Source organism: Populus alba, chromosome 9 (assembly GCF_005239225.2).
Source record: "Populus alba chromosome 9, ASM523922v2, whole genome shotgun sequence".
Classification (NCBI taxonomy): domain Eukaryota; kingdom Viridiplantae; phylum Streptophyta; class Magnoliopsida; order Malpighiales; family Salicaceae; genus Populus; species Populus alba.
Window position 1 is genome coordinate 10,861,232 of NC_133292.1, and position 27,925 is coordinate 10,889,156.

The window sequence follows — 27,925 nt, forward strand, 5'->3', positions numbered from 1 at the left end:
CACGGCCCATTATTACTACCACACACAATAGTGGTTTATGATGGCTCGAGAACCCATGCCTAGTCCAATTGAGGCCGTGGACATGTTTAAGAACGTGTTTAACAATGTGGTAGTAATTACTTTTTTGTGGAAATAATTTTTCATGTTGAAATATATATCAATGATGTTTTTTTATTTTTTAAAAAATTATTTTTTACATCAAAAACGATCCAAAAAATACAACCCGAACTCAATTTTAACAAAAAAAAAAAAAAAATTTGGGCAAAAAACCGTTTGGAATGCAATGCCAAACGATGTCTAAGAATTGTTTAAAAAATATATTTTAAAAAATTAAAAAATATAATATGTTTTATTAAGGTTGTTTAGCATTATACTCCAAACATGTTTTTTATTTTTTAAAATTTCTTAGGTTTATTTTTTATATTTTTTAAATTGTTTTGATATATTAATATTAAAAAAATATTATTTTTATACGTTAAAAATAAATGAACTTTAAAAAAATCACAAACAGCCTTTTGACCAGGTATTAATTTTTTATTTTAACATTCACCTGGCCAAAGAGTGCGTCAACTTAGTTGCATGTCGACCCAACCAGGCTGGATTCAGTGACGGTGCTCATGACGGCCTCTGGCACCAAACAAAATTTCCTCATCAAATCATATAATTAAACAAGAAAGAAAAAAAGAACAATAAAATCCCGAAACCACCCTCGTTTTTCTCCTAATTTACATAGGATTCTCAAATAAGCCCGCCTTTTCCTTGTGAACTAAGGAAGGATCCAAAGGTAATTTGGTTACCATATCCGAATCCTGAACAAACACTATTCCAAAACCGACGCCATTTCACTCCCAAAATACTTCTATAAAACAGCACCATTCCCTTTCACCCTCAATCCTCATTTTCACTTTTCATTTCTCTTTAAAAAAAACTAAATTTAGGGTTTTTTTCTCTCTCCAAATTCTTTCCCAATATGTCAGAATCAAAGAAAATCACGCTAAAATCCTCCGACGGCGAGACATTCGTTGTAGAAGAAGCGGTCGCCGTTGAGTCACAGACCATCAAACATATGATTGAAGATGATTGCGCCGAAAATGACATCCCGTTGCCTAATGTGACAAGCAATATTCTTGCTATGGTTATCGAGTACTGCAAGAAACATGTGGAAGCTGATGCTGATAAAGATGCGACTATTACTGGAAATGATGAGTTTCTGAAGGGTTGGGATGCCGAGTTCGTCAAAGTTGACAAAAACACCCTCTTTGAGCTCATCTTGGTAAGACTTTCTGTTTCCTTTTTTCAAGATTTTTTTTCCTTAACCTTTTGTCTGTGAATATTTATGATTTTTCCATTGTTTAATTGGGTTTCTATTTGTTCTTTATTGGTTAAAGATCGTATCTTTTTGCTTTTTAGGGTTTAGTTTTTTATGGGAGAAAGTGTTTTAAACTTGACCTTAGGTTTGCTATATTTTTCACAATATTGCCATTCGTTTGGTTTTCATTGTTTAGTTTTCATAGTTTTTATGGGGGGTTATGATACGTATTTGTTTTGTTTTGGGGTTTTTTTTTCCTGTTTGTTTTTCTGGGGATTGTGTGAGAGATTCTGATTTGATTTGGATTTCTTCTCTTGTCTATTTGTTTCAACTATTATCTTATGATGCTCTTACGCATGCAGGGAAACATGGAAAGATTATACAGAACAAGAAAATGATTTTTAGTTTTTTTTAGTTCTTTTAGATGAACAGTGGATACAAAGTGAACTGGTGCCTTGATACAATGTGGCAATTTTACCTGTTTTTGGTAGATTGATTTGTTTGTGAAATATGATGGATAGTGAGCTTCTTGTTTGCTTCTTGTTTTATGTTCATGCTTCAACACTTTAGTTTGTGAAATTCTCTGTATTTGATTAACGAACCCAGTGATCCTATATATTCAGTGCTTCTCGTATTAGATTATTGTTTGTTAAGCTACTTTATTTTTTATTTTTTGTTCATGACTTTTGTTATTTAGACACTTTATCTGAATTAACATGGCAAAGTTATGTTGATTTCAGGCTGCAAACTATCTGAACATCAAGGATTTGCTAGATCTGACCTGCCAAGCTGCGGCTGATTTGATCAAGGGGAAGACTCCAGTCGAGATCCGTAAGATATTTAACATCAAGAATGACCTCACTCCAGAGGAAGAATTGGAGATCCGCAGAGACAACCAGTGGGCATTTAAGTGATACTACAAGCTAGCTGTCCTCACAATGTCCATACTATGATAGGAATCTTGATATAAGAAGATAGGATGCCATGCTTTATTTTTCTCTAGTTGGTAGCAAGGTTGAGTCATTTTCTGTTTTCACAGACTAGTAGAATTGCTTCGGACTAATTCCTCTTCTAAGGTTGGTTATTGCCTATGAATGTCATGCATTTTATCACTTTCGATTTATTCAGAGAACTTTGTCATGATTCGAGAAAGCACATTGAGGAATGCTACAGAACTTTGTGCATATTTTTTTTAAAAAACAAATCTTTTAGAGTGATAAAGCAACGGTACAGAGAAACTAGAGTGATAAAACAAATTAATTTGTTAAATATGGTGGGATAGTGATACGCATCGTATCATGCAAAGATTTGATCTCTTTTTCTCTTCTTCCAGACTTTAACCTGTTGAACGTTTTGAATGAAAAAAAGAAGAAGAAAGCTTCCACATCCTTGTATTAAGAATTTAATTCCTTCTAATTAATTGGATTAATAATAATCTAACTATATATAAATATAAAGATAATTTCTTTCTTCCAGATACAAGGCCATACATACATACATATGGATCACTAGCACAAGCCATAGAGAGAAGTTGGCTGATTGACCATAATTCGTACTTAGAGACTTCAAAACACAATCAAACGATATTCTTCACAAGTTATGAAGACAAAATTTCATGGGTGGGTTTTTCAGTTCTGCTCAGGGCAAATAATATGGAGTTATCTATCTCTGGGGTTTTTTTTAGTATGATCCCCCACTGGTTCAAATTTTATTTAGTAGGGATACTGATCTCATGATCGAAATTACAACGAACAAGTAAATGGTCTTGTTCCAACAACAACAATAATAGTGATGAAAAAAAGAAGAAACTAAAGCATTGCTCAGAAAAGATTAAAAAAACCCACTAATTAATTAGAAAAGGAGATATAAACAATGTAAGTATCATTATAAAACCTTAAGAAACTATAAAAATATAAGCTAGATAGACGCTTGTCCGTTAATAAGGAGTAGAAATAGTAGGTAGCTCATTGCTAATTAAGACCTAAGTTATGCATGCACTCTCGATAAAAATGAGATTCAGCTTCTGCGATAGAAAGGCTATCATTAAGATCAGCTTTCTCTTCCTCCAATCTTTGGCATTTCCTTTCATACTCGTACACAATTTGATTTAATAGCTCGGTTGACGATGTACTTTCAGCACTGATAAGCTTTCTAGACAGAACCTTATTTTCTTGCTCTAAGAACAACAATGTATCTGCGAGATCCTTCATCAACTTGCAATTTTTTTCACTGAGCTCCTTCAGCTGCCCGATCTCACGTTGCATTGAGGAAAGAGCTCTACTCGTTTCGCAGCAACGTCCATCTCCTGTTTCCTTCAATTCTTGATCCTTCATCACTTCTTTCTCGATCGTTCCTTTTTGGACATCACCATCATCATCGCTACTATAGCAGTACTCCTCCTCCTCCTCCTCCTCATCATCATCATCATCATCACCACCACCACCAACACTACTACTGCAGTCTTCCTCCTCCTCCTCCTCCTCATCATCATCATCATCATCATCATCATCACCAACACTACTACTGCAGTCTTCCTCCTCCTCCTCATCACCACCACCACTACTGCAGTCTTCTTCCTCCTCCTCATCAGCATCTTTAATTTTGTAGCTAACCATTTCATAGTCCTCCTCATCAACGTCATGATGGGCCTGATCAGGCTCAATAGTTTCAGTTTCTGGGATTTCTTCTATTTCACCATGCTTGGTTTTCTCTTCTGCTGACTCCTCCACGGCTAGAGCTTTCTCTGTCTCCTCTTCTTTGTCATCTTTCTGCATAACCAATTTTCTTCCAAGTTAAAAACAGATTAATGAACAAGATAGCATCAAGCATGCTCATCGACAAATGAGCAAACGCATATAATCAATCCAAGCCTTATAGCAAGATAGAAGTTGATGATTCTCTCGAGCAACATTATTTTGTAAAAGATATATGATAATAATGTATGAATACTCAGACCATTTTCAAGCATGCTAGACTTAGGGGCTAGGAGCCTAGGCTTCTAGGAGCCATACAGTAATTAATGAGAATATGAATTGATCAATGGTGGGAATACATGGCTATCTAAAGCCCTCCAAAATTGATTAACGGGCATGCACAAGATTAATGTAAATATTTTGATTGATACTTAAAGGAGGTGGTATAAATTAGTAGGCAACTTGCTTTAATTAAATCCCATTCTAGATATGAAAAGGGAGAATTATTTTCTCCTTTAACATGTTTATTGGTCACAGTTAATTTCACATAATGTTTATTAACTACAAACCCTAGTTACTTCTAAAAGAAAAGAGTTTTTGCATATGTACACAGAAATCTTAATATTGGGCATTTACTATTGATTCCTAGAATTCTAACCCTAAATATTAACAAATAATCGTGCAAAAAATAGTGGGGCTAGACCATGAATATTAGATCATGATAACTTTTATACTTGGATCATTCTCGGCACACACACATATTCAAGTGGTAGCAAATAAAATCTTCAGATAACTCAAGTAGAAAAACGTAAAACTTGTGATCAACATAAATCAATTAATGGAGGATAAAAGAAAAAAAAAAGATAGAAAAATAAATAAAAGCTGCTTCAAAGAGAAAAATAAATTCCAGTTAATACCTCTAGGCAATCCAAATTCTTGAAGCTCTTATACCACTCAACGAGCTTAGATAGGATATTTCCACCATCGCAATCCTGCAAACATATCATGTAAAAAATAATATATTAGCTAACAATTAAGTTAAACTATATTATAGATTGATACTTTCCTAGCAGCTTCGGTATATATATATGATGATGATGATCGATGCAGGAAGCTCAAAAAAACATATATTATTAAAAAGGACTCACTGTAGGGTTGCAGCAAAGGATCTGGTTCGCATTCATGACCCCCAAAGCTTTCACGATTGAACTCGTATTTGATAGAACAAATACAGCAGCAGCCACGTAACGATAGACTGGAGATCCCAAGAAAAAGTACATTGCCGCTAACCAGATTGCATACCGATCAAAAACAAAGAAAGCGTTTGATGGTTCCTGTAAAAAAGAAAGAAAAAACAACAAATTTACCAACTAACAAAATATATTAAACCACAACGTATATTTTACAATCAAAGTCAATATTGCAAAAAAAAAAAAACATCTTTTTTTTTGTTTTTTTAGCACTGAATTACACTGGGCTGAAGAGTGCCAAATAGTCGTTCATAAGCAACGGATGCATGGTATGTATTTGTGAAGGCAAAGAGTCCCAGAGAACAGCGAAGGAATCGTGGGATGCCACCAAAGAAAACAAAGAGAAGAATTGCTGCCCTCTCAATCCAGAACAAAATTATCTCAGCTAGACGTATGTTTTTTTCAATTTTCATGACTTCTCTCTCCTTCGCCATTGTTTGCTTCAGCTCAAGAAAGAAGGGATTTCTCTGGTTTATGGCTTTACTTACGATAACAATGCATGGGAGTTTTAATTAGAGGCTTCTCTCTCTCTCTCTCTCTATGTATATATATTGTACAGAGTATCATTTAGTTACGAACACAAACTGTTATTCTCGCTGCGTATTTTATTGAAATCACAAAAATAACCTTCTTTGTATATCTCTTTTATTATGAATAACTTAATTAATTAACAAGGGTATATCAGTGATAACGAAAAAAAGTGGGTTTCTCCTTTGTTTAGCAGGAAATAGAATTTGATTTAAAAACCAAAAAGAAAAAAAAGAATTTGAAACAATGATAGTTACTACTCTTGTTGTTTCTTGATACTTATCTAATTACTATGTTCATGTGCGGTTGATGAGTTGTGGTTTAGTTGCAATTAATTGTTTTTATTTATTAATTTTTGTTATAATTCAATTTAATTAGAGTAGAGTTATTAAACATGTTATTCGTCATAAACTTGCTCATTGCTCAAATTATAGATTGAGATTGATTCGGATAATCCAGAATAATTTAAAGTATTGCTATTTTTAAAAAAAATAAAAGAAATTAACTTGGATTTTGGATTGATTTGCTAGAATAATCTTTTCTTATTGAATCAATTCTTAACTATTTCTATTTAATAACAATTATTCAAATATTTACAATACAATCACCATATCAAATAATCATCTCAACTCAATAGTTTAAGTTGTTAGATAATGTCTCAAAATATGATTTATATTATTCTCTAACACACCCCTTCAATTGAAAGCCTTTTACGCTTGAAACTTGCACAGACTCACATTACCTTGTGCTTAATTTTTATCAAATAAATATGGATATTGAGATTCAAGCTCGTGATCACTTGGTCATTCAGGTTTTGAGATACCATGTCAAAGAACTAACGCAATCCAAAAACTTAAGCTATTAGGTGAGGTCCCAAGATATGATTTATATAATTCTCTAACACATCAAAATAATAAATCAATATTTTTTTGATGTATAAAATTCTAACAAAAAAAAATTAAGTTCCTCAATTTGAAATCTTTTCAGTATAAAGGTTGATTTTATGAATACAAGGATCTGTATTCATGATTAGTTACATTTGTTTATGTTTTCAAGTCTCTATTATTTACTGCACTGTTAATATAAACATCTGCTTAGACTTGAAATAATATTTTTAGTTTATACTAGGGAGGGTCGGGGAGTATTATTATAATTTAGCATTCTTCCTACTTTGTTTTTCCTGGATTGAAGCTTTTTTATTTTGGACTGCATTCTATTTTTATGTCTTTTATTATGAATAAATTAATTAATTAACAAGGTTATATCAGTCAGAATGAAAAAAAAAAGTGGGTTTCTCCTTTGTTTAGGAAATAGAATTTGATGTAAAAACTAAAAAGAAAAAAAAATTTGAAACAATGATAGTTACGACTCTTGTTTCTAGATGCTTATATAATTACTATGTCCACGCGCGGTTGATGAGTTGTGGTTTAGTTGCAATTAATTGCTTTTATTTATTAATTTTTGTTATAATTCAAGTTAATTAGAGTAGAGTTATTAAACTTGTTATCCGTCATAAACTTGCTCATTGCTCAAATTATAGATTGAGATTGATTCGGATAATCCAGAATGAATTTAAATTATTACTATTTTTTTAAAAAAATAAAAGAAATTAACTTGGATTTTGGATTGATTTGCTAGAATAATCTTTTCTGATTGAATCAATTCTTAACTATTTCTATTTAATAACAATTATTCAAATATTTACAATACAATCACTATATCAAATAATTATCTCAATTCAATAGTTTAAGTTGTTAGGTAAGGTCTCAAAATATAATTTATATTATTCTCTAACACACCCCTTCAATTGAAAGCCTTTTGCGCTTGAAATTTACACAGGCTCATATTATCTTGTGTTTAATTTTTATCAAATAAATATAGATGTTGAGATTCAAACTCGTGACCGCTTGGTCATTCAGGTTTTGAGATACTACGTCAAAGAACTAATGCAATCCAAAAACTTAAGCTGTTAGGTGAGATTCCATGATATGATTTATATTATTCTCTAACACATCAAAGTAATAAATCAAAATTTTTTTGATGTATAAAATTCTAACAAAAAAAAAATTAAGTTCCTCAATTTGAAATCTTTTCAGTACAAATATTGATTTTATGAATACAAGGATTTGTATTCATGATCAATTATCTTTGTTTATGTTTTTCAGTCTCTATTATTTACTGCACTATTAATATAAACATCTGCTTAGGCTTGAAATAATATTTTTAGTCTATACTAGGGAGGGCCGGGGAGTATCATTATAATTTAACATTCTTCCTACTTTTTTTTTTTCCCCTGAATCGAAGCTTTTTTTTTTTTTTTTGGACTGCATTCTATTAGTAAGTTATGTTTGGACCGACTTCTCTTTATATTTCTCATGGTTTTTTGGTATGGCTTTTGAGTCATGAGCCTTTCTTGTCAGCAAATTGCTTGTCTTTAGTTTTTTCTGTGGTTTCTGCACACTTGTTTTCCTCCTCATGTTCGCTCCTTCAGGGTGTTGATTAATTGACATCTTTTGCTCGTGAAAAAACAAAAAGAAAAGGTTATTGCACGTTATGGTGATTTGTGTTTGTCCCAACTGGGTATTTAAATAAAGGTGACTTTCAATAAATATATCTATCTACCCTAATTAAAACGTCCAGACCATGAACACTAATACTACTTAATTGTATAGAAAAATAAAAACAGCAGTACCCGGGTTTTTGGTAAATTAGCTCAAGTCTGGAGCGAGGACCAATATGTTTTCTAGAGTTTTCTGATATCTAGAAGTTTATTAGATTCTAATTTATTTAATTAAGCTGGATAAGCACATTAAAAAATAAATTTTTTTCAATAATGATATTATATTTTATTTACAAGGTTTAAACTTGAGATCTTATTTGAAAGAAACAGGCCCGAATGATCACTTGAAATAACCACCAATAATTGAGCCAATTCCAATATAATTTAACTTTCAATGCATTTTAACCACTATTGAAAGGCTAATCTGCTAAAAAGATCTCTCGACTTAAAATTATTTGAAAATTAGTTTATGAATTCTTAAATTTATTTTTGACATGTACTTTGACATGTTTGATGGTAAGTTTCCGTGTATAGAATCTAAAATCATACTTTATCTTATAAATTATAAAATTGAATTATAAATGAGAAAAATAAAAAAGAAGAGACTATAAGGCTAGTGGCTTTTTTTGAGACAGAAAAGGGTGTTTAGACATTTGATTTAAGAAAAAAAATCAAAATTTTTGGATGAACAATTAAAATAATGGTATTGAAAAAGACAAAAATTTAAACGTTGATGCTAAATTGAAAAAAAAAAAGAGAAAAAATTCTAACAAAAAACTTTGAATTACAATTTCTTATCATGAGTTTATTATAAATTGTTGTTACTTTAACCAATTGAAAGCGATGAATACTAACATTTTTAATTAAATTATTTTTCTTAATAAAGTAATGAAATCAAGTGATATAATAGTATTTTATTAACAAACTGAAATTGATTAATGATTTAAATTCGGTATGTGTCAAGAAAATATACATTATTTAAAAAAAAATTCAAAATTGATATCAAGTTAAACAAAATGCTATACAAGTTATATATTTTTGGTTAAGCATTTCTAACGAGTGTATATAAAATCTTTAACTATTCATGTTCAAACCCAATACCAACAATACAAGTAAATATAATTATAATAATTACAATAACATAAAAATAATAATATTACAATAACATAATCAAATATTTTACTATTTTTTCTTACAGGATCATCCAGCTCTTTTAAATTGATCAATTGAACCCTCCCCTAACACCAAACTTCTTCTTTTATTTTATTTTTTATAAAAAAACAAAGATGAATTAACTGAACCCTAGCTTGTCCATAAAAAAATCCATAATTGTCCCATACGTCAAGAAACCACAGGAACATATATCATTTCTTTACTTCAACTTTAAACAAATGGTTAGATTCTGTTTTTTTTTTTAAGAATATTTTTGGTTGGAAAAAATATTAAATATAAAAAAATCTAAAAAAATTAATATATTTCCAAACAAAAATTTATTTAAAAAAACATATGCACCACAATCTCAATTGCCAAACACACCCTAAATTCCTCTCATTATTATTAGAGCAAAAGTGCAACCCAACCCACGTATATTCTTCTTTCTTCACCGTCCTACCCCCAAAAGCATCATCCATCACACAATTTTTTTTTTTAAATCCCTTATATTACTAAAGTCATCAAATCGAACGGCCAAGATCAACTCACCAACTTTATTTCACGACCTATCAAACGACCATTTTACAAGTCAATCCGATGCACACAGCGCTTTAAAATTACAGAGATACCCATACAACATCGCTTCATATTCCAGCTCTCAGAACTCCATTTTCTTTTTCTTCCTTTTTGGCTTTATAAATATACATATTACAAAAAAGAAAAACGGGAGTCTCTCTAATTTTTCAAAGACCGTTCATTTTTTGTCTTCAAAAAATTTCATAAACAGAGCTAAGAAAATCCCTTAAAAAAAGAATTTGATACGGATCCTCTTGTAATCCTGCGATTATATCGTGTTAATCATCGTTTTTATTGGGCAATTATTAACGACTTTTAGCTATTAAGCTTCTATCACGTGGATTTGAGCTCGATCATTTTGGAGCTGCTTCAGTGTTTTTTCTTTAATCGGTTAGTTTCTGTAACACTAATCTTTTTATTCCATTATTGATGACTATTTGCTGCTTTCGATACTGAGCATGTGATTTTTTAATATTTTGTGAGATTTTGATGTCGTATAAAATTATAGGTTTCAATCATTGATTATGTTAATAAATATGCAAGTTTTTTTTGGGGGGTTTGATTAGATTGCAGATTTTAGTTTAAGCAATGGGTATCGTTTTTCCCCCCAATCTTGTTACGGGTTATGAAAAAAATAGCATTGATTGTGTAGCTTAGTTTCGAATTTCAATGGCAGCCCGTCCGTCACTTTTAATTTTACTGTTTAAAGGCTCGATCTTCAGGGTAATTTTTCAATGTATAAAGAAGCCAAACTTTAATTGAACTTAGATGGCTGCCCGTCGAATCTAGTTTTACAGTTTAAGGATTTGAGATTCAAGGTAATTTTTCAATATGGAAAGAAGCAAAGTTTTGACTGCATTTCAGTGACAGATCGTCGATTTTTAATTTATTAGTTTTAAAAGCATCAACTTCTGGGTGCCTTTAAGAATTTTTTTTTTTGGGGACTGTGTTAATGGTAAAGGTTTTGATTTTCTTACTGTATTCCAATATGTGTTTTCAGATGGAAAGTGCACAAAATGAGAGTAGTTCTGAAGTTAATGGGTCTAGTGATAGCAGTGATAATAAAAACTGCTTGATTCAAAGTGGTTCTATGGCAAATGGGTTGGTTTGCAAGTTGAATGCGGATGTTGAAAATAATGTTAAAAAACCAGATGAGGTTGGAAGGAACTTGAATAATGTGCCGTATGTTTATAGACAAGATATTGTTAGACATAAAAAATGTAACGTGGTCGGAGTAGTAAGTGGAGTTGCTGGTGAGTCAGATTCGGATGGCAGTATTACGGATGACGATGATGATGAAATCGAAGATGAGGATGATGCTGATGAGGATGCTGGTGATGAGGGAGGTAACGGTAATGCTAATGGTGATACAATTGAAGAGGGGAAGAAAGAAAGTGATGATTACAAGGGTGAAACTCTTCAGGCCGATCAGGTCCGGGTAATTTGGATGGGTGATGTTAACCCAATTCAACATGTCAATGATGTAACTGTCATTGATCGAGGATTCTTACATGGGGATTATGTTGCATCTGCTTCGGACCCAACAGGGCAAGTGGGTGTTGTCGTGGATGTTAATATCTCTGTTGATTTGTTAGCTCCTGATGGGTCTGTCATAAAAGATGTGTCATCCAGAGATTTGGTACGTGTGAGGGAGTTTGCTGCTGGTGATTATGTGGTCTTTGGTCCCTGGTTGGGTAGAGTTGATGATGTTTTAGATGATGTGACTGTGTTAATTGATGATGGTTCAGTGTGCAAAGTAAAGGGGGCTGAGCCATTGCATCTAAAACCAATTTCCAAGGGTATCTTTGAGGAAGATGAGCATTTACCATACCACCCAGGCCAGCGTGTGAGGGCTACCTCATCATCAGTTTTTAAAAATTCTCGATGGCTATCAGGCTTGTGGAAAGCTAATAGATTGGAAGGTACTGTTACTAAAGTTACAGCGGGATCAGTATTCATTTATTGGATAGCATCTGCTGGCCATGGACCTGATTCTTCAACTACCCCTGCTGAAGAGCAGAGTCCAAAGAACTTAAAGCTGCTGTCTTGTTTTGCACATGCAAGTTGGCAAGTAGGTGACTGGTGTCTTCTCCCATCATCTGTTGCACAATCATCCTCTGTTACTTTAGACAAGGATTTATTGAAGTTAGGAATTCATGATTCAACCAAAAGTGAATTAGATTCTAGTCAACTGGGCAGCGGATGTGATTCAGAAGGGGTTGCAACCGAGGAATTAGATGATACTAATGGATCTGTGGTTATTGATCCTGCGGCAGCAACAGATGGAAATACAGCTGTTATTGCAAGTAATGAATCTAGCTCTTGTGGCAGTTCAACTTCAGTTTCAAAGGTGCCTGCCCATCGCAAAAAGCTTCGTAAAGTTATACTTAGAAGAGAAAAGAAGCCTCGAAAAAAAGAGGAAGATTTTGAAAGAGCCCTTTTGATTGTCAACACCAGGACAAGGGTCGATGTAGCATGGCAGGATGGAACTATAGAACGTGGACTGAACTCAACAACTTTGATTCCAATTGATAGTCCTGGTGATCATGAATTCATTTCTGAACAGTATGTAGTGGAGAAGGCCTCTGATGATGTTGATAGCTCTTCTGAAGCTAAGCGTGTTGGGGTTGTTAAAAGTGTTAGTGCGAAAGAGCGAACAGCTTGTGTGAGATGGTTGAAGCCAGTTGCCAGGGCAGAAGATCCTCGTGAGTTTGACAAGGAGGAAATTGTAAGTGTCTATGAACTGGAGAGTCATCTGGATTATGATTATTCTTATGGGGATGTAGTCGTTCGGTTGTCCCCAGTATCTGTTTCTGATCAAACAACCTCTGATTTGGAGACTTTTGGGGATTCAAAGCAACAAAGTGGACAAAGTGAGGTTAGGAATACAAAAAAGTGCTTTGGACGCAAGAAAGGAGAGGATGCATCCAGTAATGAAGTTTCTATAGACTTTTCAGATCTCTCTTGGGTTGGGAATATATCTGGTCTTAGGAATGGTGATATTGAAGTCACATGGGCAGATGGGATGGTTTCAACGGTATGCTTAGCAGTTTTTTTCTTGAAATTTTCCCACTTTCCATTTTAAATTATCAAATCTGGTTTGGGATCAGCTCTTACTATTTTGTATCTTCCTGGCTCAATTACTTTCTCTGATTCCTGCACCTCCTTTTATCCATGAAATTGATCATTGCAAAGAGTTGGTGGCTCCTATCTCCCTATGAATTCTTCTTCATGATATGGGAAAGAAAGATATTGAACACCTAAGTTTCTAAAAGTACATGTATGCATGGAATACAAATTTTTCCATGTAAAATACATGGCTGGTTTGGGATTTGCTCAATATGAGATTTTGGATATCAATTATAATTTGTTTTACCTTTACAACTTAAATTACAAAGCTGTTACATCATCATTATTATGATTTAGAGGACAAGTGGTTGATTTGATGTATTTATTCCTTGGTTTGCTTTTAGGTTGGACCTCAAGCAATATTTGTTGTTGGTCGAGATGATGATGATGATTCAATGGCAGCTGGGAGTGAAGTAAGTGGCGCTGCAGCTAGTTGGGAAACTGTTGATGATGATGAGAGGGACGCTCTTGAGAATACTCAAGAGGTGTGTTTCCATTTGAAACTGTAGCATTGCATTGTTAAACTCAATGTTGACAAAAATGTTAATGGGTAATCAGGGGTAACATATAAGTGGGTCATTTGATGGGATCTAGCTCTGTAATATATCCTTGGCAAGGAAATACTTGTAAAAAGTAGGTCTTTGAGGTTTGATATGTGATCATTTATGAACTAATCATAATGCCATTCATTGTTTTTTAGATGTCAATGAGAGGCATAGACATTAAAAAGAAATTATGAAGCTTATATAGGTTTTTTATTTCATTATCATAGTAGTGAACTCACAAAATACTAAACATTAGAAACTAAGAGTGCTGTGAATATAACATGGAATAAGCAGTAACATTTAGAATCTAGGCCATATACATAATTTTTATTTGATCTCTAATCTTGCGGTTCTCAGAATTTCTCATTTGCTGTATCAGTACCATCACATGATCCATCCATAAACAACTGCCAAATAATTAATGTCATTTGATTAACCATCCTCACATGAATTGCTCGAACATTCCTTTGGAGTTATCTTATTAGATTGGAAATATATTTGTGTTCAGTAACTGATGATAGTATCTGTTGCTCAGGCAGTTGCACTGCAAGGTGCAACCAGCATGAACTCAGAAGAGGAAGTGAGCGTGGAGAATTATAATTTGGGAAGGAATACAGCACTTAATTTTCCCTTTTCTGCTCTTGACTTTGTTGCAAGATTGGCCAATGGAATATTCTCTCGAGGTCGGAAAAATGTAGACCCGGATTTTTCAGGCTACAAAGGTGAAAATGAAATGCCTTCTCAGGGAACGAGTTGTATTTCTGAAGAAAAAGAATCCAGTGATGAGTCTAGTTCTGGAAAATCTAATGTCAATGATAATTGTGGTGTGCAAAATACCAATGAAAAAGAAGAGGAAGATGCTGCAGTGGAGGTCCCGATATCTTCAAATGAAGAAGCTTCATTCAATTTAAGCACTGAAATGTCAAATGATATGACATGCTCTGAGGCTCGGATTTATCACTACTTTAAACATTTTGACACCGCTAAAGATCCTTTGGACCATCATTTTCTTGATTCAAATGGACAGGTATGATGTGCTATTCTGACAATTGTTCCTTCTTAATACATGAGACTTTAATAGGCAGACTTTTATTGGTGTTGAAGTAAACTCTTTCTCTGAGTTGCTTTGATCGACATTAATGGTCTTCAAATGTATGTAGTAGTTTACAACAGTGCAATAATTACTTCATTTTCAAGTTTTTATAATTGTTCATTTTTTGATGTTTCTGATCACCTATCATAATCAAGAAATCTAAATGTTTCAAATGTGCCATGATTTCCATGATATTTTCGAATAATTTCTAATTCATCGAACTTGGCAGATCAATAATGGAAGGAAGTGGCTCAAGAAGGTTCAACAAGATTGGAACATCCTCCAGAACAACCTTCCAGGTACGAGTTGTTCAGAGCATGTCAACTTTTATGCCATGTTGACTAGAATATCTCGCATCTTTCAGTCTCAACATCAAAAAATTTTAACAGATGAGATCTACGTACGGGTTTATGAGGATCGAATGGATCTCTTAAGGGCAGCAATAGTTGGGGCATATGGAACTCCTTACCAAGATGGACTATTCTTTTTTGACTTTCACCTTCCACCAGAGTATCCTGATGTCCCTCCTGTGAGATATACTAATCTTACTTGATCTTTGGTTCGAAGGCTAATATTCTGATTTTGTATTGTCTGTTGCAATCCACCTTGAGTTTGACCTGGAAAAAATTGTTCATGATTCTATTTTTTCTGTGTTTTGCATTGTTGCAGTCAGCACACTATCATTCTGGTGGTTGGCGAATAAATCCAAATTTGTATGAGGAAGGCAAGGTGTGCCTTAGCCTTTTAAATACCTGGACTGGCAGAGGAAATGAAGTCTGGCACTCGTCTTCTAGTATCCTTCAGGTGTTAGTTTCGCTTCAAGGGCTGGTACTAAATTCTAAGCCATACTTTAATGAAGCCGGGTATGACAAGCAGATAGGGACAGCTGAAGGAGAGAAAAATTCACTGTCATACAATGAGAATACATTCTTGCTAAACTGCAAGACAATGATGTATCTTATGAGAAAACCCCCCAAGGTAATATATTAATCACAAGAATTCCACTTCTTGTCCCCTTTTTTTCATGTTTCTTTTATTCTTGTGTTAACAATTAATGATGGTTTTTGGTAATCATTTGGTTACCAAAGATTTGATCAAATGACAATGATTATAAATATGCAAAAGAAGTGTTTTATTCCATCCTGTTTTCTTTTCTTTTTTTTTTTTTTTTGTAATTTTATTTGATTGGGACGTTTTACTAAACATGGATGATTTGAATGCTTTTAGTTGGCAAATGTTCCATATATTTCTGGGCTTTGACACATTCAAACAGACCTGTTCAACTTTTTTGAGGCGAATATTAATTTTGTGCATTATGCTGCAACTCTGTATTACTTGTAGAGTATATTCCGCTAATCACAAAAAAACTGTTTTATTATGTTAATACATGTCAGGATTTTGAAGACTTGGTAAAGGAGCATTTCAGGAGGCGTGGGCACTACATTCTCAAAGCCTGCAATGCATATATGCAAGGCAATTTAATCGGGTCTCTCACTCAAGAGGCCTCTGTAAGCAGCAAGGAAAGTTCCAATCTAAGTTCAGTTGGTTTCAAATTGATGTTAGCAAAGATTTTGCCAAAGCTTTACTTGGCATTGAATGAAGTTGGCGCTGATTGTCATGAATTTAAGCATCTGCTACCGTCATGATATTACAACCTGATGAGTCGGTCTTTCAACATCCTGTCAAATCAGCAAGGTCAGGTTTTTTTTCTTTTTTAAAAAAAAAAACTTCCATTCATTCATTGCCATTACTTTCAAATCCCAGATACCTGTAAATGTCAGTTTTTCAGAAACATGAATTTGGGATCGGAAACATTCTGGTGCTTCATTGGGTTTAGGTCCTGGTGTTTCCTTTAGTGCTTCCCTTGGTCGTAAGATTATTTGATCAGGGAATACAACAGTGAGGGAATGTTTCTTTAATCTTGGAAATTTTGCAGCTAACCTCTTCGACAATTTTCTTGTACTTTGGGATCCTGAAGACAGACAGGATTTTGGATTTACTGTTCAGTTTGCTCTTTTATTGAAATGATGAATCATATATAATTGAAGAAAGAGCCCTCTCTCTCACACACACGTGTGTTAAGCGGACGTTGAATCGATCATGGAATGCCTCAAAATTGGCTTTAAATGGTCTTTAATTCAAGCTTTATTTGCACGTTGTTTCTATCCATTGTGATTGGCAAGGTAAAACCTTATAATTATCATCTGTAAAAAACTCAGGATTTTTTTTTTGTTTAAGGCGCTGCAGCCCTGCAACGAAGAAAACTAGATTGTACACATAGAAGGGGTAGCAACTCGATTTGCATCAAAGTGCAGCAAAGAAACTGAACCCATAACAGGGTCAGAAATAATAACTCAGGTCATGATTGAAGCCCCAAACCATAGCTTGGGTTTCAAGCGAATCCTACCTGTACAAGGGGCAAGCAATAACCTGAACCATTCCTGAAGACCGCCTGCGGCCATTGGATATTAGACATCATTATTTTAATATTAGGCCCTTTGTCTTTCATTTGCTTACAAGTGTCGATCGTTCACTTAATTTTATCCAATCTAAAACAAATGCTTGACAGTGCTAAAAGAGTAATTGTGAAAGCAAATTTGAAGGTCGAGGCTAGGAGAGAGCTTATAATAGCTGCTACTCTTTCGTCTAGGGTGCTGTGCATAGTGAGGCTGACACTAGAAATCTTTTCTTGAACTCGACCAAAACAAATTCGAACAAAATTTGTTTTGGACCGCCAAAAATGTTTACTAAGCTTCTCCCATTAATGCTATATTAGCTAGGTTTGGTATCTAGCCTTGCTAGCTTCTCCCAAAAAAAAAAATGCATGCATTGTTAGGATTTCACTATCTAAACAGTATATTGTGTATGTTGTCTATTGGTATACAAGGGAAAGATGAAAAAATCTCAACAGAATCGGTCTCCTCATAAACTTTGGCAAGCACTAATTGTTTTGGCATCAGTATTGCAGAAACTGCAAATTAATTTACACAAGGCAGAATTGATTTCAGCTAGTAAAAATTAAGAGATGAGTGAATAAAATGTAATCAACTTTCTCATATTCCTCCATCAAAAACTTTCTCAAGGTCCCCCCATCTGCAAATTTACGTGCATTTATGCTCTTTATTTATTGAGACTTGAGTTTTCAGTCCAGGAAAATCAACAAGGCAATGCTACAATTGTCAAACTCTGAAAGTTGCGGAGTTGCCCCAAAACAAATCACTACTTCCTGCTAGTTTCCACACTAAGATTGAACTGTACAGACCGCAGACCGCGTTAAGTGTGGAATCATCTAGTCTTCTTACTACTTGTCTGACAACTTAAAACAAATAGCTGAATAAATCAAAGATTAGGCAAGGAACAATAATCTGGCTCTGATTTGATTATTAACTCAATTTAATTGCACATAAGCAAACGAGAGAACAAAACAGATGAAAAACCAATACCATTCCGCAACATGGGTAAAAACAACTTATGAAAACAGTCTGGCTAAAAGGCATTTTAATGGAGAAAAACCAATGGCAAACAAATAAGAAAAATCCTGATATTGCACAAAGTTTAGACAGGGTGACTCGTCAATTCCTATCTACAAGATCACGGACATTCAAGCTGACATAAAAAAAGAAGAAAAAAAGAGGTAAAACTCTCGACTGGGTTTTGAAGTTCCAAGAAGTTTATGTAATAAGCACATTAGAGCATGAGATCGGTACAAATCAACGTGAACAAGAATGTGGAAAGGTATTAAGCAAGAAAACCAACAACAAGCTAGTCAGTTGCTCATGTCAATCTTTCATGCTTCTTGTTCTAGCAAGGATTTCCCTAGCAAGTGTTATTACAAACTGAACAAGATATATCCTGCAAAAAACAAGACTTGCCAAAATCGACATCAAGCTTAAACCAATTCCTCCCTGGCGTTTACAAACAGGCAGAATCAACACAGTTTAACGGCAAGTTTATTATTTGTGGCAACTTTAAAAACACCACTATAAACCAATATCCACCAAAACCCACTTCAAATTTTATCAACTTATCCCAAATTTCCTCTCCTTTTCTATACCGTTCAACATTAACCATTAGAAAACGTACTAAATAGAGAAGCAAAGACGTAAAAAAGCCCCTAAAAAAAATACAAATCAAGAATCATACACCATTCTTGATAATCCCTCTCCTAGCCAAAAACCTTGCCAGAGGAGGAGTAACGGCAATAGTTATAGGTACCCGTATTGGAAACAAAGCCTTATTACACAGCACAGCCAGAGTCAGCGCCCCACCAGTTGACGCAACAAGCTCAGCCGTCCGATTCCTCTTCGTCTCCTTCTCTTCCCCAATCACCACCATTGATCTATCATTATAACCATCGTTCTCGAGAAACCCATCTTGGGATTTTAATTCTTGAAGATCTTTTTGGTTCGGTTCTTGTTTAGATAAACCAGGGAGATGCCACTTGTCGAAGAGAGATTCAACATCCACGTTATTCTTGATGGCAATGTAAAGACCAGTGATTGAAACTGCTGAGACAGAGAAGTGTACACCTAATGCTACTTTCCCATATTTCTTTAGGAGCTCTCTGAATCTTCCTCCTTTTGCCGCTGCTGCCGCCATTGCTTGTTCTTTTTGCGGTGAGGGTTTTTTGCTTAGGGTTTTTGGACAGCCTATTTGCTCTGCTTGCACCTGCAGTGGATGAAAAGTAAGATCAATAGTTGAACCGACAGCGTTTTCATAGTTTAAGTCATTTGGCTTGAAATGCTGCCACGTAATTTGAATTGAAATGCTGCCACGTGGTATTGGCTCCTAAACAGGGACCATAAAAAAAAGATTAATTATCAAATTAATTTTATTTTGTTAATAAAATTAACGGGGACAATACCGTTTGAGAAGGCTAAGAAAATAATGGGGACAGTACCATCATTTTCAAGAGAAGGTTAGGATTAATGACTACTAATATAGTTATTAATCTAGCTTACTTGATGAGTTAATTAAGGAAAACTCATAATTTAAAATTTGATTTAAATTAAGTTTTAATTTAAAATAAAAAAAAATATTCAAATTAGGTTGCTCTTGTTAAGATTGAAAAGAGATTTATCTGACTAGACTGCGATGGACCAAAATTTAACCAGCCTAATAAATTCTTTAAAAAAATAAGCTCAAAAATCTTCAAAATGTAAAACATTATCGCCTGAATTAATTATATCATGCTTGTGCATTCAATTAATTTTTTCCCAGCACTCTCCTAATTAATTGGAAGTAATAGATAATCTTGTTGAGGTGTAATTTAATTATTTAAATTCTAGATTTGCTCTTTTAAAGATTATCAGTTTGAATTTCACAAATTTTAAAACCATTAGAAGCTTACATAGTTGTTTATTTCAGAATCTATAAAATTAATCAAGATACATATAAATTAACCCAAATATTTATATTTATATAAAAAAAATAGAGATGTTGAGCACACCAACACCCACCCAATTGAGTGTTGGCTTGTGCTTTAAGCGTAGTATTTTCTAAGATATCCTCTTAATATTTTATACTAATTTAATAATTATTACTTTAAATTAAATATAATTTAAAATATTATAAAGATAAAATTATATTTTAGTTTTTTTTTTTCATAAATAAACAAAATTTATAAGCTATATATATCCTCCATGAAACCTTTAAACTTTAAATTTATAATTTTTTTATTTTTAATATTTTCAATAATATGATATTTTAAGAGTTTATCTTTTTAAAATATCTAAAAATTTCTAATTTTTAATTTTATATATTAAATTTCTAAAATATCTAAAAATAAAATTTTATATATTAATTTTATATATTAAAATTTTATATATTAATTTTATATATTAAAATTTTTAATTTTAATTTTTCTAATTTAGTTTAAATATCTAAAAATTTCTAATTTTATATAAAAAAAAAAACCCTTTAACATGTATTAGTTATTGACCATCTTAATTGACTTGATACCAACAGCTGTGTCAATTTACCCGTCATCTTAACAAAATTAAATAAATTAAATACCTAAAACCAACAGCTGCGTCAACCCGTCATCTTAGCAAAATTAAATAAATTAAATTATTTAAAATAAAAAATTAACTGATTATTATCTAATATACCATTCTAATTATTACAAAGTGTTTTGGATCTTGGAATTCGTCGGGATTGTGCTATGATATTGGAAGCGTTTGTCTCTGCGTTGCCAACTGTGTTTTAATAAATTTTAAAAAAAAAAATTTATTAAAATTAAGTGACGGTTGTACTTTTTAGATTATTTTGATGTACTGATGTTAAAAATAATTTTTAAAAAATAAAAAAACATCATTTGCATGTATTTCGACATGAAAAACTATTTAAAGTAACCGTGTCAAACACGCTCATCGTCGGATGGTACCTTGGACTTGAGGCCGACCCTGTCAAAAGTCCACAATGTAAAATCTCAACGCAGGCAATAGAAAGTGGGTGTGCATAATTAATTATCTTTACTTTCGTACGTTACAAGGCTTATATATGTGTGTGTGTATCACAAGATATATCTCTTTTGATCCAAGCTTCGTTCACATCAATTTCTTGGACATTAACATTTATTAAATCCATCAACAACCAGAAGCAAGTGGCATGCCTCCTTGTCCACGAAAGGAAACTGCACCTCTCCGTGGCCAATTATCACACCGATCGTATCTCACCATGGACAGACAGGCACGCAGGCAGACGGACGTACCCGGCAAAAAAAAAAAATTATTTTAAGAGATCTAGGTACATAGTAATGATCAAGCCTAAATAGACCCAATCAATAAAATATACTATAGACATAGACGAATCATGAGTATATTAATTAATAATATTCAACTACATGTTACTAGAAGGATAGCTATTAAATTAACCAGATTTGACGAAATATTTAGGTTAGGGGTTAGGCAGTTTATCAAGACCAATAATTATTTTTAATAAATAGTCAAAACAATTATATTTTAAAAAAACAAAACCATGTTTTGATGAAGTCAATTAAACTTCATATTGATTTTTTTTAATCACCATGTTTAAACTAAAAAAAAAATAGGTAAAATTTTAAATCAAATCTAGACTGGATGATATTTAGAATATATTTGTTTTAGTGGTGTGGTGGTATTTTTTTAAGGTTTAAGTTCTTTTAAGTACAAACTATGTACATCTTATCTTTAAAAATTTTAAAAGAAAAACTTGTTTTTTACTCAAAAAAAAATCACAAACTACCTCCTATCCAAACACATACTTAATAAATATAATTTTTTAAAGCCAGAGCTACCTTTTCTTTCAGGTGTTAAATTAGCTTCTTCTTCTTCTTTTTAGAATTATAGTATTGAACATGAGGAAGCGTGCAACCAACGAAAAGGGTATCCAATTGGAATTAAGTTTTCTTTATTTCTAAATAAGAGGCCATGATTAATTTTATAGGTCCACCTTGCAAATGGTCCTCTCTTTATATATATATATATAAACGGAAGAATATAAATAAAAGCAATTAGCTGTCCTGTACTGCTGTAACTGGAAGAAAAAACCGAAGAAGGGTTCCAGCTGCTAGAAAGTCATGATACAAAGGTTACAAGACACAGTCAACCAGATCAATATCTTGATTGGGTTTTTTGTCCTCCATTATTCTTCTCAACCTTGCAAGCATGGGAGAGGCCAAGATCTTCTTAATGATCTTAATCATGGTGCTCTTGAAAGGTGCTGTATCTGAAGTTCATACAGTTGGCGATGAGTTAGAATGGAATACGGGGGCAAACTTTGGTTCTTGGTCACAGAAATATAATTTTAGCGTCGGCGATACTCTCGGTATGTAGTCCTCGTTCTCGTTCTAAATTTCCTTGCTTTCTATAGTTAACTCGAGAGCCTTTAATTCACCGGCCATGAAAACTTCCAATGGAGCCGGCCGGTGATTAAGTGGTCCGGCCATTTCCAAGACTGCTTCAAATTAAGTTTTAATTTTATATATATTCCCTTGTGAAATGCTTTGGTGTAGTTTTTAAGTATGTGAAGGGACAGCACAACGTGTATGAAGTGATTGAGGCTACATATCGATCATGCAATGCAAGCACTGGAGTTTCAGCGACATATGAGAGTGGAAATGATCAAATTGAACTCAAAAAAGCAAAGAAATATTGGTTCATATGCAATATTGCTGGGCATTGCCTTGGAGGCATGAGGTTTTTCATCGATGTTAAAGAAGCTAATTCCACAAATACTAGGCCAACCACACCACAAAGTGAACCAATTCCACCACCACCACCAGCCAACTCCTGTGCTGCCATTTACGTCTTTGATGGATGGAGTTTTTGGGTTTCTCTTGTTGCTTTTGGAGTTTTACTCCAATTGTAAGACTAGTGGAAATTGTAATGCATAATTTTTTTTTATGATAAATTAAATGATTTTTTTTTATGGTAAACGAATTAAATTAAAGATCCATCCCTTCTCCTTTGTTTTGATTTTCTCCAATATTTGAGCAGGAAACCAAGCCCCTTCTTAATTAGTTGAGTGCTTAATTAGATGAGGAAAACACAAACAATTGATAGAAGCCAAGCAGCCATACGTATTATATTGTCTTAGAAAAAGATTCTTACAGATCACCTAATTATTCCATATGTTCGCAAGAAAAATACGAGGAAACGGCGTTAGAGTCTATATATGTGTAACATTTCTCATTTGAAACTGATCAGATTATGGTCAAAGGTGGTGGAGGTGATGGTGGTTGTAATTCACGTGGCCATTCTGCAGGTGGTGCTGGTGGTGATCATGGTGAGGATAGTCCATCCCACTACAGCAAATCTCTGATGCTTTAGGCATTTCAGGCCACGCTCTTGGTGGGTCTCTTGTTAACTCCAGCAAAGAGTCCCTTACATAGTCTGCTTGAACCATTTCACTGTCCTTCTGCTAATCAAAATACGACAAAGGAAATAGACACTGAATTTTCGTATTCTCAGTTTATACTTCAGAATGAAAAGAGAGAAAGGATTCGTAAATGGTCTTTATTTACCTCTACTTTTAAGACATTAGAAACCAGGCCTCTATTGCTGGTCACATTAGCATTTGTAACTTCTAAGCCAAGAGAATCCAAAGCCTCCATTAATCTCACAAACCCTCCAGGCTTGTGCTCACAGAAGACCTTAACAAAGAACTCATTCCCATCTATTTGAGCGACTTCCACTTGCGCCTATAATCGTCATATCAGGAAAACAAAAATGACTTGAGAGTTAGTGATACCATAAATTCAAAAGAAGGGAGCAGAAGAGTAAGATATACCTCCATTTGATGTCCCTTATCGTGAGAATTTTCCGAGTCTTGATTTTGTTTCGAAACAGTACTAATGCCTGATGCTTCCACATGAAATCCATTCACAGCATAATCAGGCCTGTATGCACCAAGATTAACTCCATTTTGGTTCAGAATTTCCGGTGGCATGCTGTTGTTGTTCCCATTTTTAGCACCCTCGTCATCTGAATTCTCTTCAAGCTCATCCTGGAGTTCTTTCGCTTCCTTTTGAAGCTCTTTCACAAATTCGATCGCATCTCCAAGTATGGAAGCCCTATCCAGCTAAGAATCAAAAGCACACGATACATCAATAATGTAGCACTAGTGGTAGAAATTCACCAATTCAGGTTAGGTCGAATTCTTCTCACACGTACAGGATACCATTTTTCGGCTACCGAATTCAAAAGGCTGATGCCCAGCCAAGAGCGCTGGGGAGCTGATAAGGAAATCAGCTCAATAGTGGAATGGTACAACGTGCAAGTTATTCTGGGGACCTTTGCATATACCTAGGCATGGTTTCATGCTCTCATTGCGTGGTTATGTATCTTAAATTCATCGACTCGTCACAAGGGATTGACAGATAAAAATGATTAGAAATATTGATCCTAAATGCATGCTATGTTGACATGGTCTGGAGAGGAGAGGGATTACTTCATAGAATTCATGAGTAGTTCCACCCATAAATTGAGAGATTTAGACTGATGCGTGCCATAAAATGAAGATTGAATAGAGAGTGACTACCTTTGAAATGTTGGGAACCAAGGACCGGAGAGCATAGAGCCTATCATTAAGCTTCTTCCTCCTTTTCCTCTCAGCAACAAGGTTTTTTGATTGAGGTCCTTTCCCAGTCCTCCTCCGATACTTTGCATCATCCTCATCATCGTTGCAATCCGAGTGTGAATATTCTGCTGGTGGCCCATTCTCTAGTTTTATTGATTCTTTGTCATTTCCATGTTGATCCTTGGTTGTTAAACCTGACTCCATATATTGCATCTGCGTGCTTTCTGCATTAGCCATCATGGACTTCTGCAAATCATCCATATCTTGTAGCCCACTCTCTACTCCTTGAAAGCCATCACCTTTTGTTTTGGTTTCGTCGGTGCTGTAATTGAACTGGTGCATGAAGTTGTTCATTGGAGAACTAGACATGTGGAGTCTATCAAGGGAGGTATCATACGGAATATTCAAATTGTGATGATCCTCTTGTAATGGCTTTGATTGGTTTTCACTCATAAGATTCACATCAATTGATAAACTTGAATCCATGTTGGTTGAGTTGATCATGGCTTCCTGTTCCATCAGGAAGTTGCATTGAGATGTTACAACATCTATGACATGTTGATCTTCAGGTACCTGCGCATGCAGCATAAGATATAAAGATAAACACTTTCACCATTGATTAGCAGTGACATTTCCATTAATTCTCAAGTATAAATAACCAACAAAACAAAAAGAAACCATACTTGTTTAGCAATGAACAGTTCCATCAGTCCTCCTGGCACTGGAATCAGGGCCCTAGTTCCAACTGTTTCCTGTTCAGGTCAGCACAGAACTTATTGGTCCCATAAATGACTGCTACTAATTCTTGGTTTCCTTTTCATCTATGCAAAGAATAGAAATTACTCACCTCAAGAACATTTGAATCTGAGCTACTAGAGAAGTTTAACCACCTAGGCAGGTTTGAGCTCAGGGTCTGTGCATGAAACCTGTTTTCAAAGTCGAGTAATTAAATATTCAACTTAAAGTACTTCTTTTATATGATAATTTTCTGTTAAATATCTGACAAGAACGTACCCTGAGTTTAGGGGCATTGAAGAAGGAAGTTGAGCAAGAAGTTCACAAGATTTAGTTCTTGGGTGCTGGAACATGACATCCCTGCAAGGAAGGACTGCAGAAACAGGAAACTGAAGTTCTTCACCATTTTGAGTGGCCTCAGTCCCAGCGCAACAACAATCCATCAATTCAATATACCTAAAAAGCGAACCCCAAACAAAACATAAGGAGAGAGCGAGAGAGAGAGAGCGAGAGAGACATGAGTTAATTAGGATAGTTTGCATTAACCTTCGATCATCACTCAGTTTCCAAAGAACACAATAATCCCAGCCTTTCACACCCACAAGAGGCCTCAGTCTCTCCATGAGGTTTTGTACCACATTCATGATGTTACCTATGATGCATCATTGATCGATTAAAGCCAAGTGGGACAAACTCCAAAATAAGCATGACACTTTTGTAAGTGAATTAGGAAAAAGAATGCATAAAAATCCATGAAAAAGCCCAAAACTGTTAACAAAAATATACTGAATAGATCACAGACTTCTCTAGTATACTCACATGATGTAACCAAAGATAGAAAGATCGATACGTACCTGGCTGATAAGGGTACCTCATCTTAGTTCCAAAATCTCTGTAGTTTGCTGCCTCTTTTAGCTAAGCAAAGCAAGAAAAACGAAAGGACATTGGAACAAGAAACAAAAGTGTAGCAGTAAAAACAAAAGCAAGGATCCCACAAACTTCAGATGACAGCAATGGCTAACTGCACCAAAGAACACCCTTGCGTGAGCAGCAAATGAAAGATGAAACGAAAGACTTTATATTATATATATTGGATGATTTTTTTTATATAAAGAAGAGAAAAAAAATGCAACTGTTGATCCCCTAATTCCTACATCGTCTCCCTTCATATCTCACGTTTGGCTGTTGCTTTGGTAGGTGAGGTGCACTGCTTGCATGATATATTGAAATATAATAATAAATAATTTTCTTTCAATTTATAGTTAATAACTTTGTGAAACCTCATTTTCAACCCTAATCTATTACATGATTCTCAACCTTGTCAAATATCCTTAAAAAGGTGTCACTTTATTGCATAAAATAACAAAACAACATACCGATATGCATGGACGAAAGGATGAGTAAATCGAAGAATGTCTAACACTTTTGGAACTCAATTGAGAAAATATTAAGTTTAGGGACCCAATTGAAAGCTGGTGGATAAGTAAGTAACTAATTTGGGGTTTCCCCTAATTACTTTATGGTGTAATAAGGATCTATCTATTGATCTGTTTAGGACCACTTGATCATTTTTCTGAGGTTTAACATCAATAAATCCAAGGTGAGGATCTGCTCCTGTAAAATTGATTATGCAAGTGGGCATGTGTAGGTAAAGTTTTCCGTGTATTACTTTCTGTTGTCATGATGGAAGGAGCATATTGCATGAGCTAAGATGGTGTACAAAACCTTAACTACCTATTTTCGTTTCGGTAAAGTATTATTTCATGTCTTAACTATTAAATTCGGTATAATCTAATAGATTAATTTAATGATTTGATAATATAATTATTAATTCAAGTTTTAAATTAAATATATTAAGTAGAAATTAATTAAATGTAATCAAAATGACCTGATTAAAACTCAATTTGTATTTTTTAAAGAAATATGATTTTATTTTTAAAAAAAAATAAAATCTCAAAACAATATCATTTTAAATTAATGGGATTAATATACTTCATATTAACCCAAATATTTAATAATTTTGTAAATAATTAAGATTTATAAGCATATATATATATATATATATATAACAAAATTGGGTTTGATAGTCTCCCCTTGTGATGATATAAGAATCAGGAAATTCTTCTATTCTCGTAATCTTGAATTTTATGAATGATATTTTAGGACATCATCATTTGAACAACTCTTTCTGAAGTTAGAGCAATGGTTTGGTTGAGTTCGAAAGCAAGCTTCTAGTTAGAACACGATGACGATGCCTAAGTTTATTTGTATTAAAAGCAATGCTTGCCTATCTTCC

At 33.9% G+C, this 27,925-nt stretch overlaps 4 protein-coding genes and 1 non-coding gene across 5 annotated transcripts; 3 read left to right on the forward strand and 2 right to left on the reverse strand.

Annotated features, from left to right (window-relative positions):
* The first annotated feature begins 522 nt into the window (after window positions 1–522).
* LOC118058830 (SKP1-like protein 1A) lies at window positions 523–2,449 on the forward strand. Its single transcript, XM_035071584.2, has 2 exons — window positions 523–1,273; window positions 2,050–2,449. The coding sequence occupies exons 1-2, from the start codon at window positions 971–973 to the stop codon at window positions 2,221–2,223; spliced, it is 477 nt and encodes a 158-aa protein (XP_034927475.1). The 5' UTR covers window positions 523–970; the 3' UTR covers window positions 2,224–2,449.
* A 7,658-nt stretch (window positions 2,450–10,107) lies between these two features.
* On the forward strand, window positions 10,108–16,886 carry LOC118058831 (probable ubiquitin-conjugating enzyme E2 23). Its single transcript, XM_035071586.2, has 8 exons — window positions 10,108–10,458; window positions 11,069–13,105; window positions 13,542–13,682; window positions 14,278–14,769; window positions 15,065–15,134; window positions 15,225–15,364; window positions 15,505–15,813; window positions 16,230–16,886. The coding sequence occupies exons 2-8, from the start codon at window positions 11,069–11,071 to the stop codon at window positions 16,479–16,481; spliced, it is 3,441 nt and encodes a 1,146-aa protein (XP_034927477.1). The 5' UTR covers window positions 10,108–10,458; the 3' UTR covers window positions 16,482–16,886.
* A 1,879-nt stretch (window positions 16,887–18,765) lies between these two features.
* LOC118058832 (uncharacterized) lies at window positions 18,766–19,516 on the reverse strand. The gene has a single exon (XM_035071587.2). The coding sequence runs from the start codon at window positions 19,432–19,434 to the stop codon at window positions 18,973–18,975; it is 462 nt and encodes a 153-aa protein (XP_034927478.1). The 5' UTR covers window positions 19,435–19,516; the 3' UTR covers window positions 18,766–18,972.
* Window positions 19,517–22,298: 2,782 nt separating this feature from the next.
* On the forward strand, window positions 22,299–23,244 carry LOC118058834 (uncharacterized). The gene is made up of 2 exons (XR_012170728.1): window positions 22,299–22,641; window positions 22,829–23,244. It is a non-coding gene; the product is annotated as an uncharacterized protein (transcript).
* A 152-nt stretch (window positions 23,245–23,396) lies between these two features.
* LOC118058833 (transcription factor ABORTED MICROSPORES) lies at window positions 23,397–26,658 on the reverse strand. The gene is made up of 9 exons (XM_073411324.1): window positions 26,484–26,658; window positions 26,176–26,281; window positions 25,909–26,085; window positions 25,742–25,820; window positions 25,578–25,646; window positions 24,856–25,467; window positions 24,106–24,396; window positions 23,840–24,016; window positions 23,397–23,733 (listed from the first exon to the last, which is right to left on the reverse strand). Exons 1-9 carry the CDS (start codon window positions 26,503–26,505, stop codon window positions 23,530–23,532), a joined length of 1,737 nt encoding a protein of 578 aa, XP_073267425.1. The 5' UTR covers window positions 26,506–26,658; the 3' UTR covers window positions 23,397–23,529.
* Between the last annotated feature and the right edge of the window lie 1,267 nt (window positions 26,659–27,925).

Coding starts and splice junctions, on each gene's coding strand:
- LOC118058830 (XM_035071584.2), top strand. CDS start 971: ATGTCAGAATCAAAGAAAATCACGCTAAAATCCTCCGACGGCGAGACA. Junction 1,274..2,049: donor CCCTCTTTGAGCTCATCTTG/GTAAGACTTTCT, acceptor TGTTGATTTCAG/GCTGCAAACTATCTGAACAT.
- LOC118058831 (XM_035071586.2), top strand. CDS start 11,069: ATGGAAAGTGCACAAAATGAGAGTAGTTCTGAAGTTAATGGGTCTAGT. Junction 14,770..15,064: donor TTCTTGATTCAAATGGACAG/GTATGATGTGCT, acceptor CGAACTTGGCAG/ATCAATAATGGAAGGAAGTG. Junction 15,814..16,229: donor TTATGAGAAAACCCCCCAAG/GTAATATATTAA, acceptor AATACATGTCAG/GATTTTGAAGACTTGGTAAA.
- LOC118058832 (XM_035071587.2), bottom strand. CDS start 19,434: ATGGCGGCAGCAGCGGCAAAAGGAGGAAGATTCAGAGAGCTCCTAAAG.
- LOC118058833 (XM_073411324.1), bottom strand. CDS start 26,505: ATGAGGTACCCTTATCAGCCAG. Junction 25,647..25,741: donor CAGATTCAAATGTTCTTGAG/GTGAGTAATTTC, acceptor TGACCTGAACAG/GAAACAGTTGGAACTAGGGC. Junction 25,468..25,577: donor AACTGTTCATTGCTAAACAA/GTATGGTTTCTT, acceptor CTGCATGCGCAG/GTACCTGAAGATCAACATGT.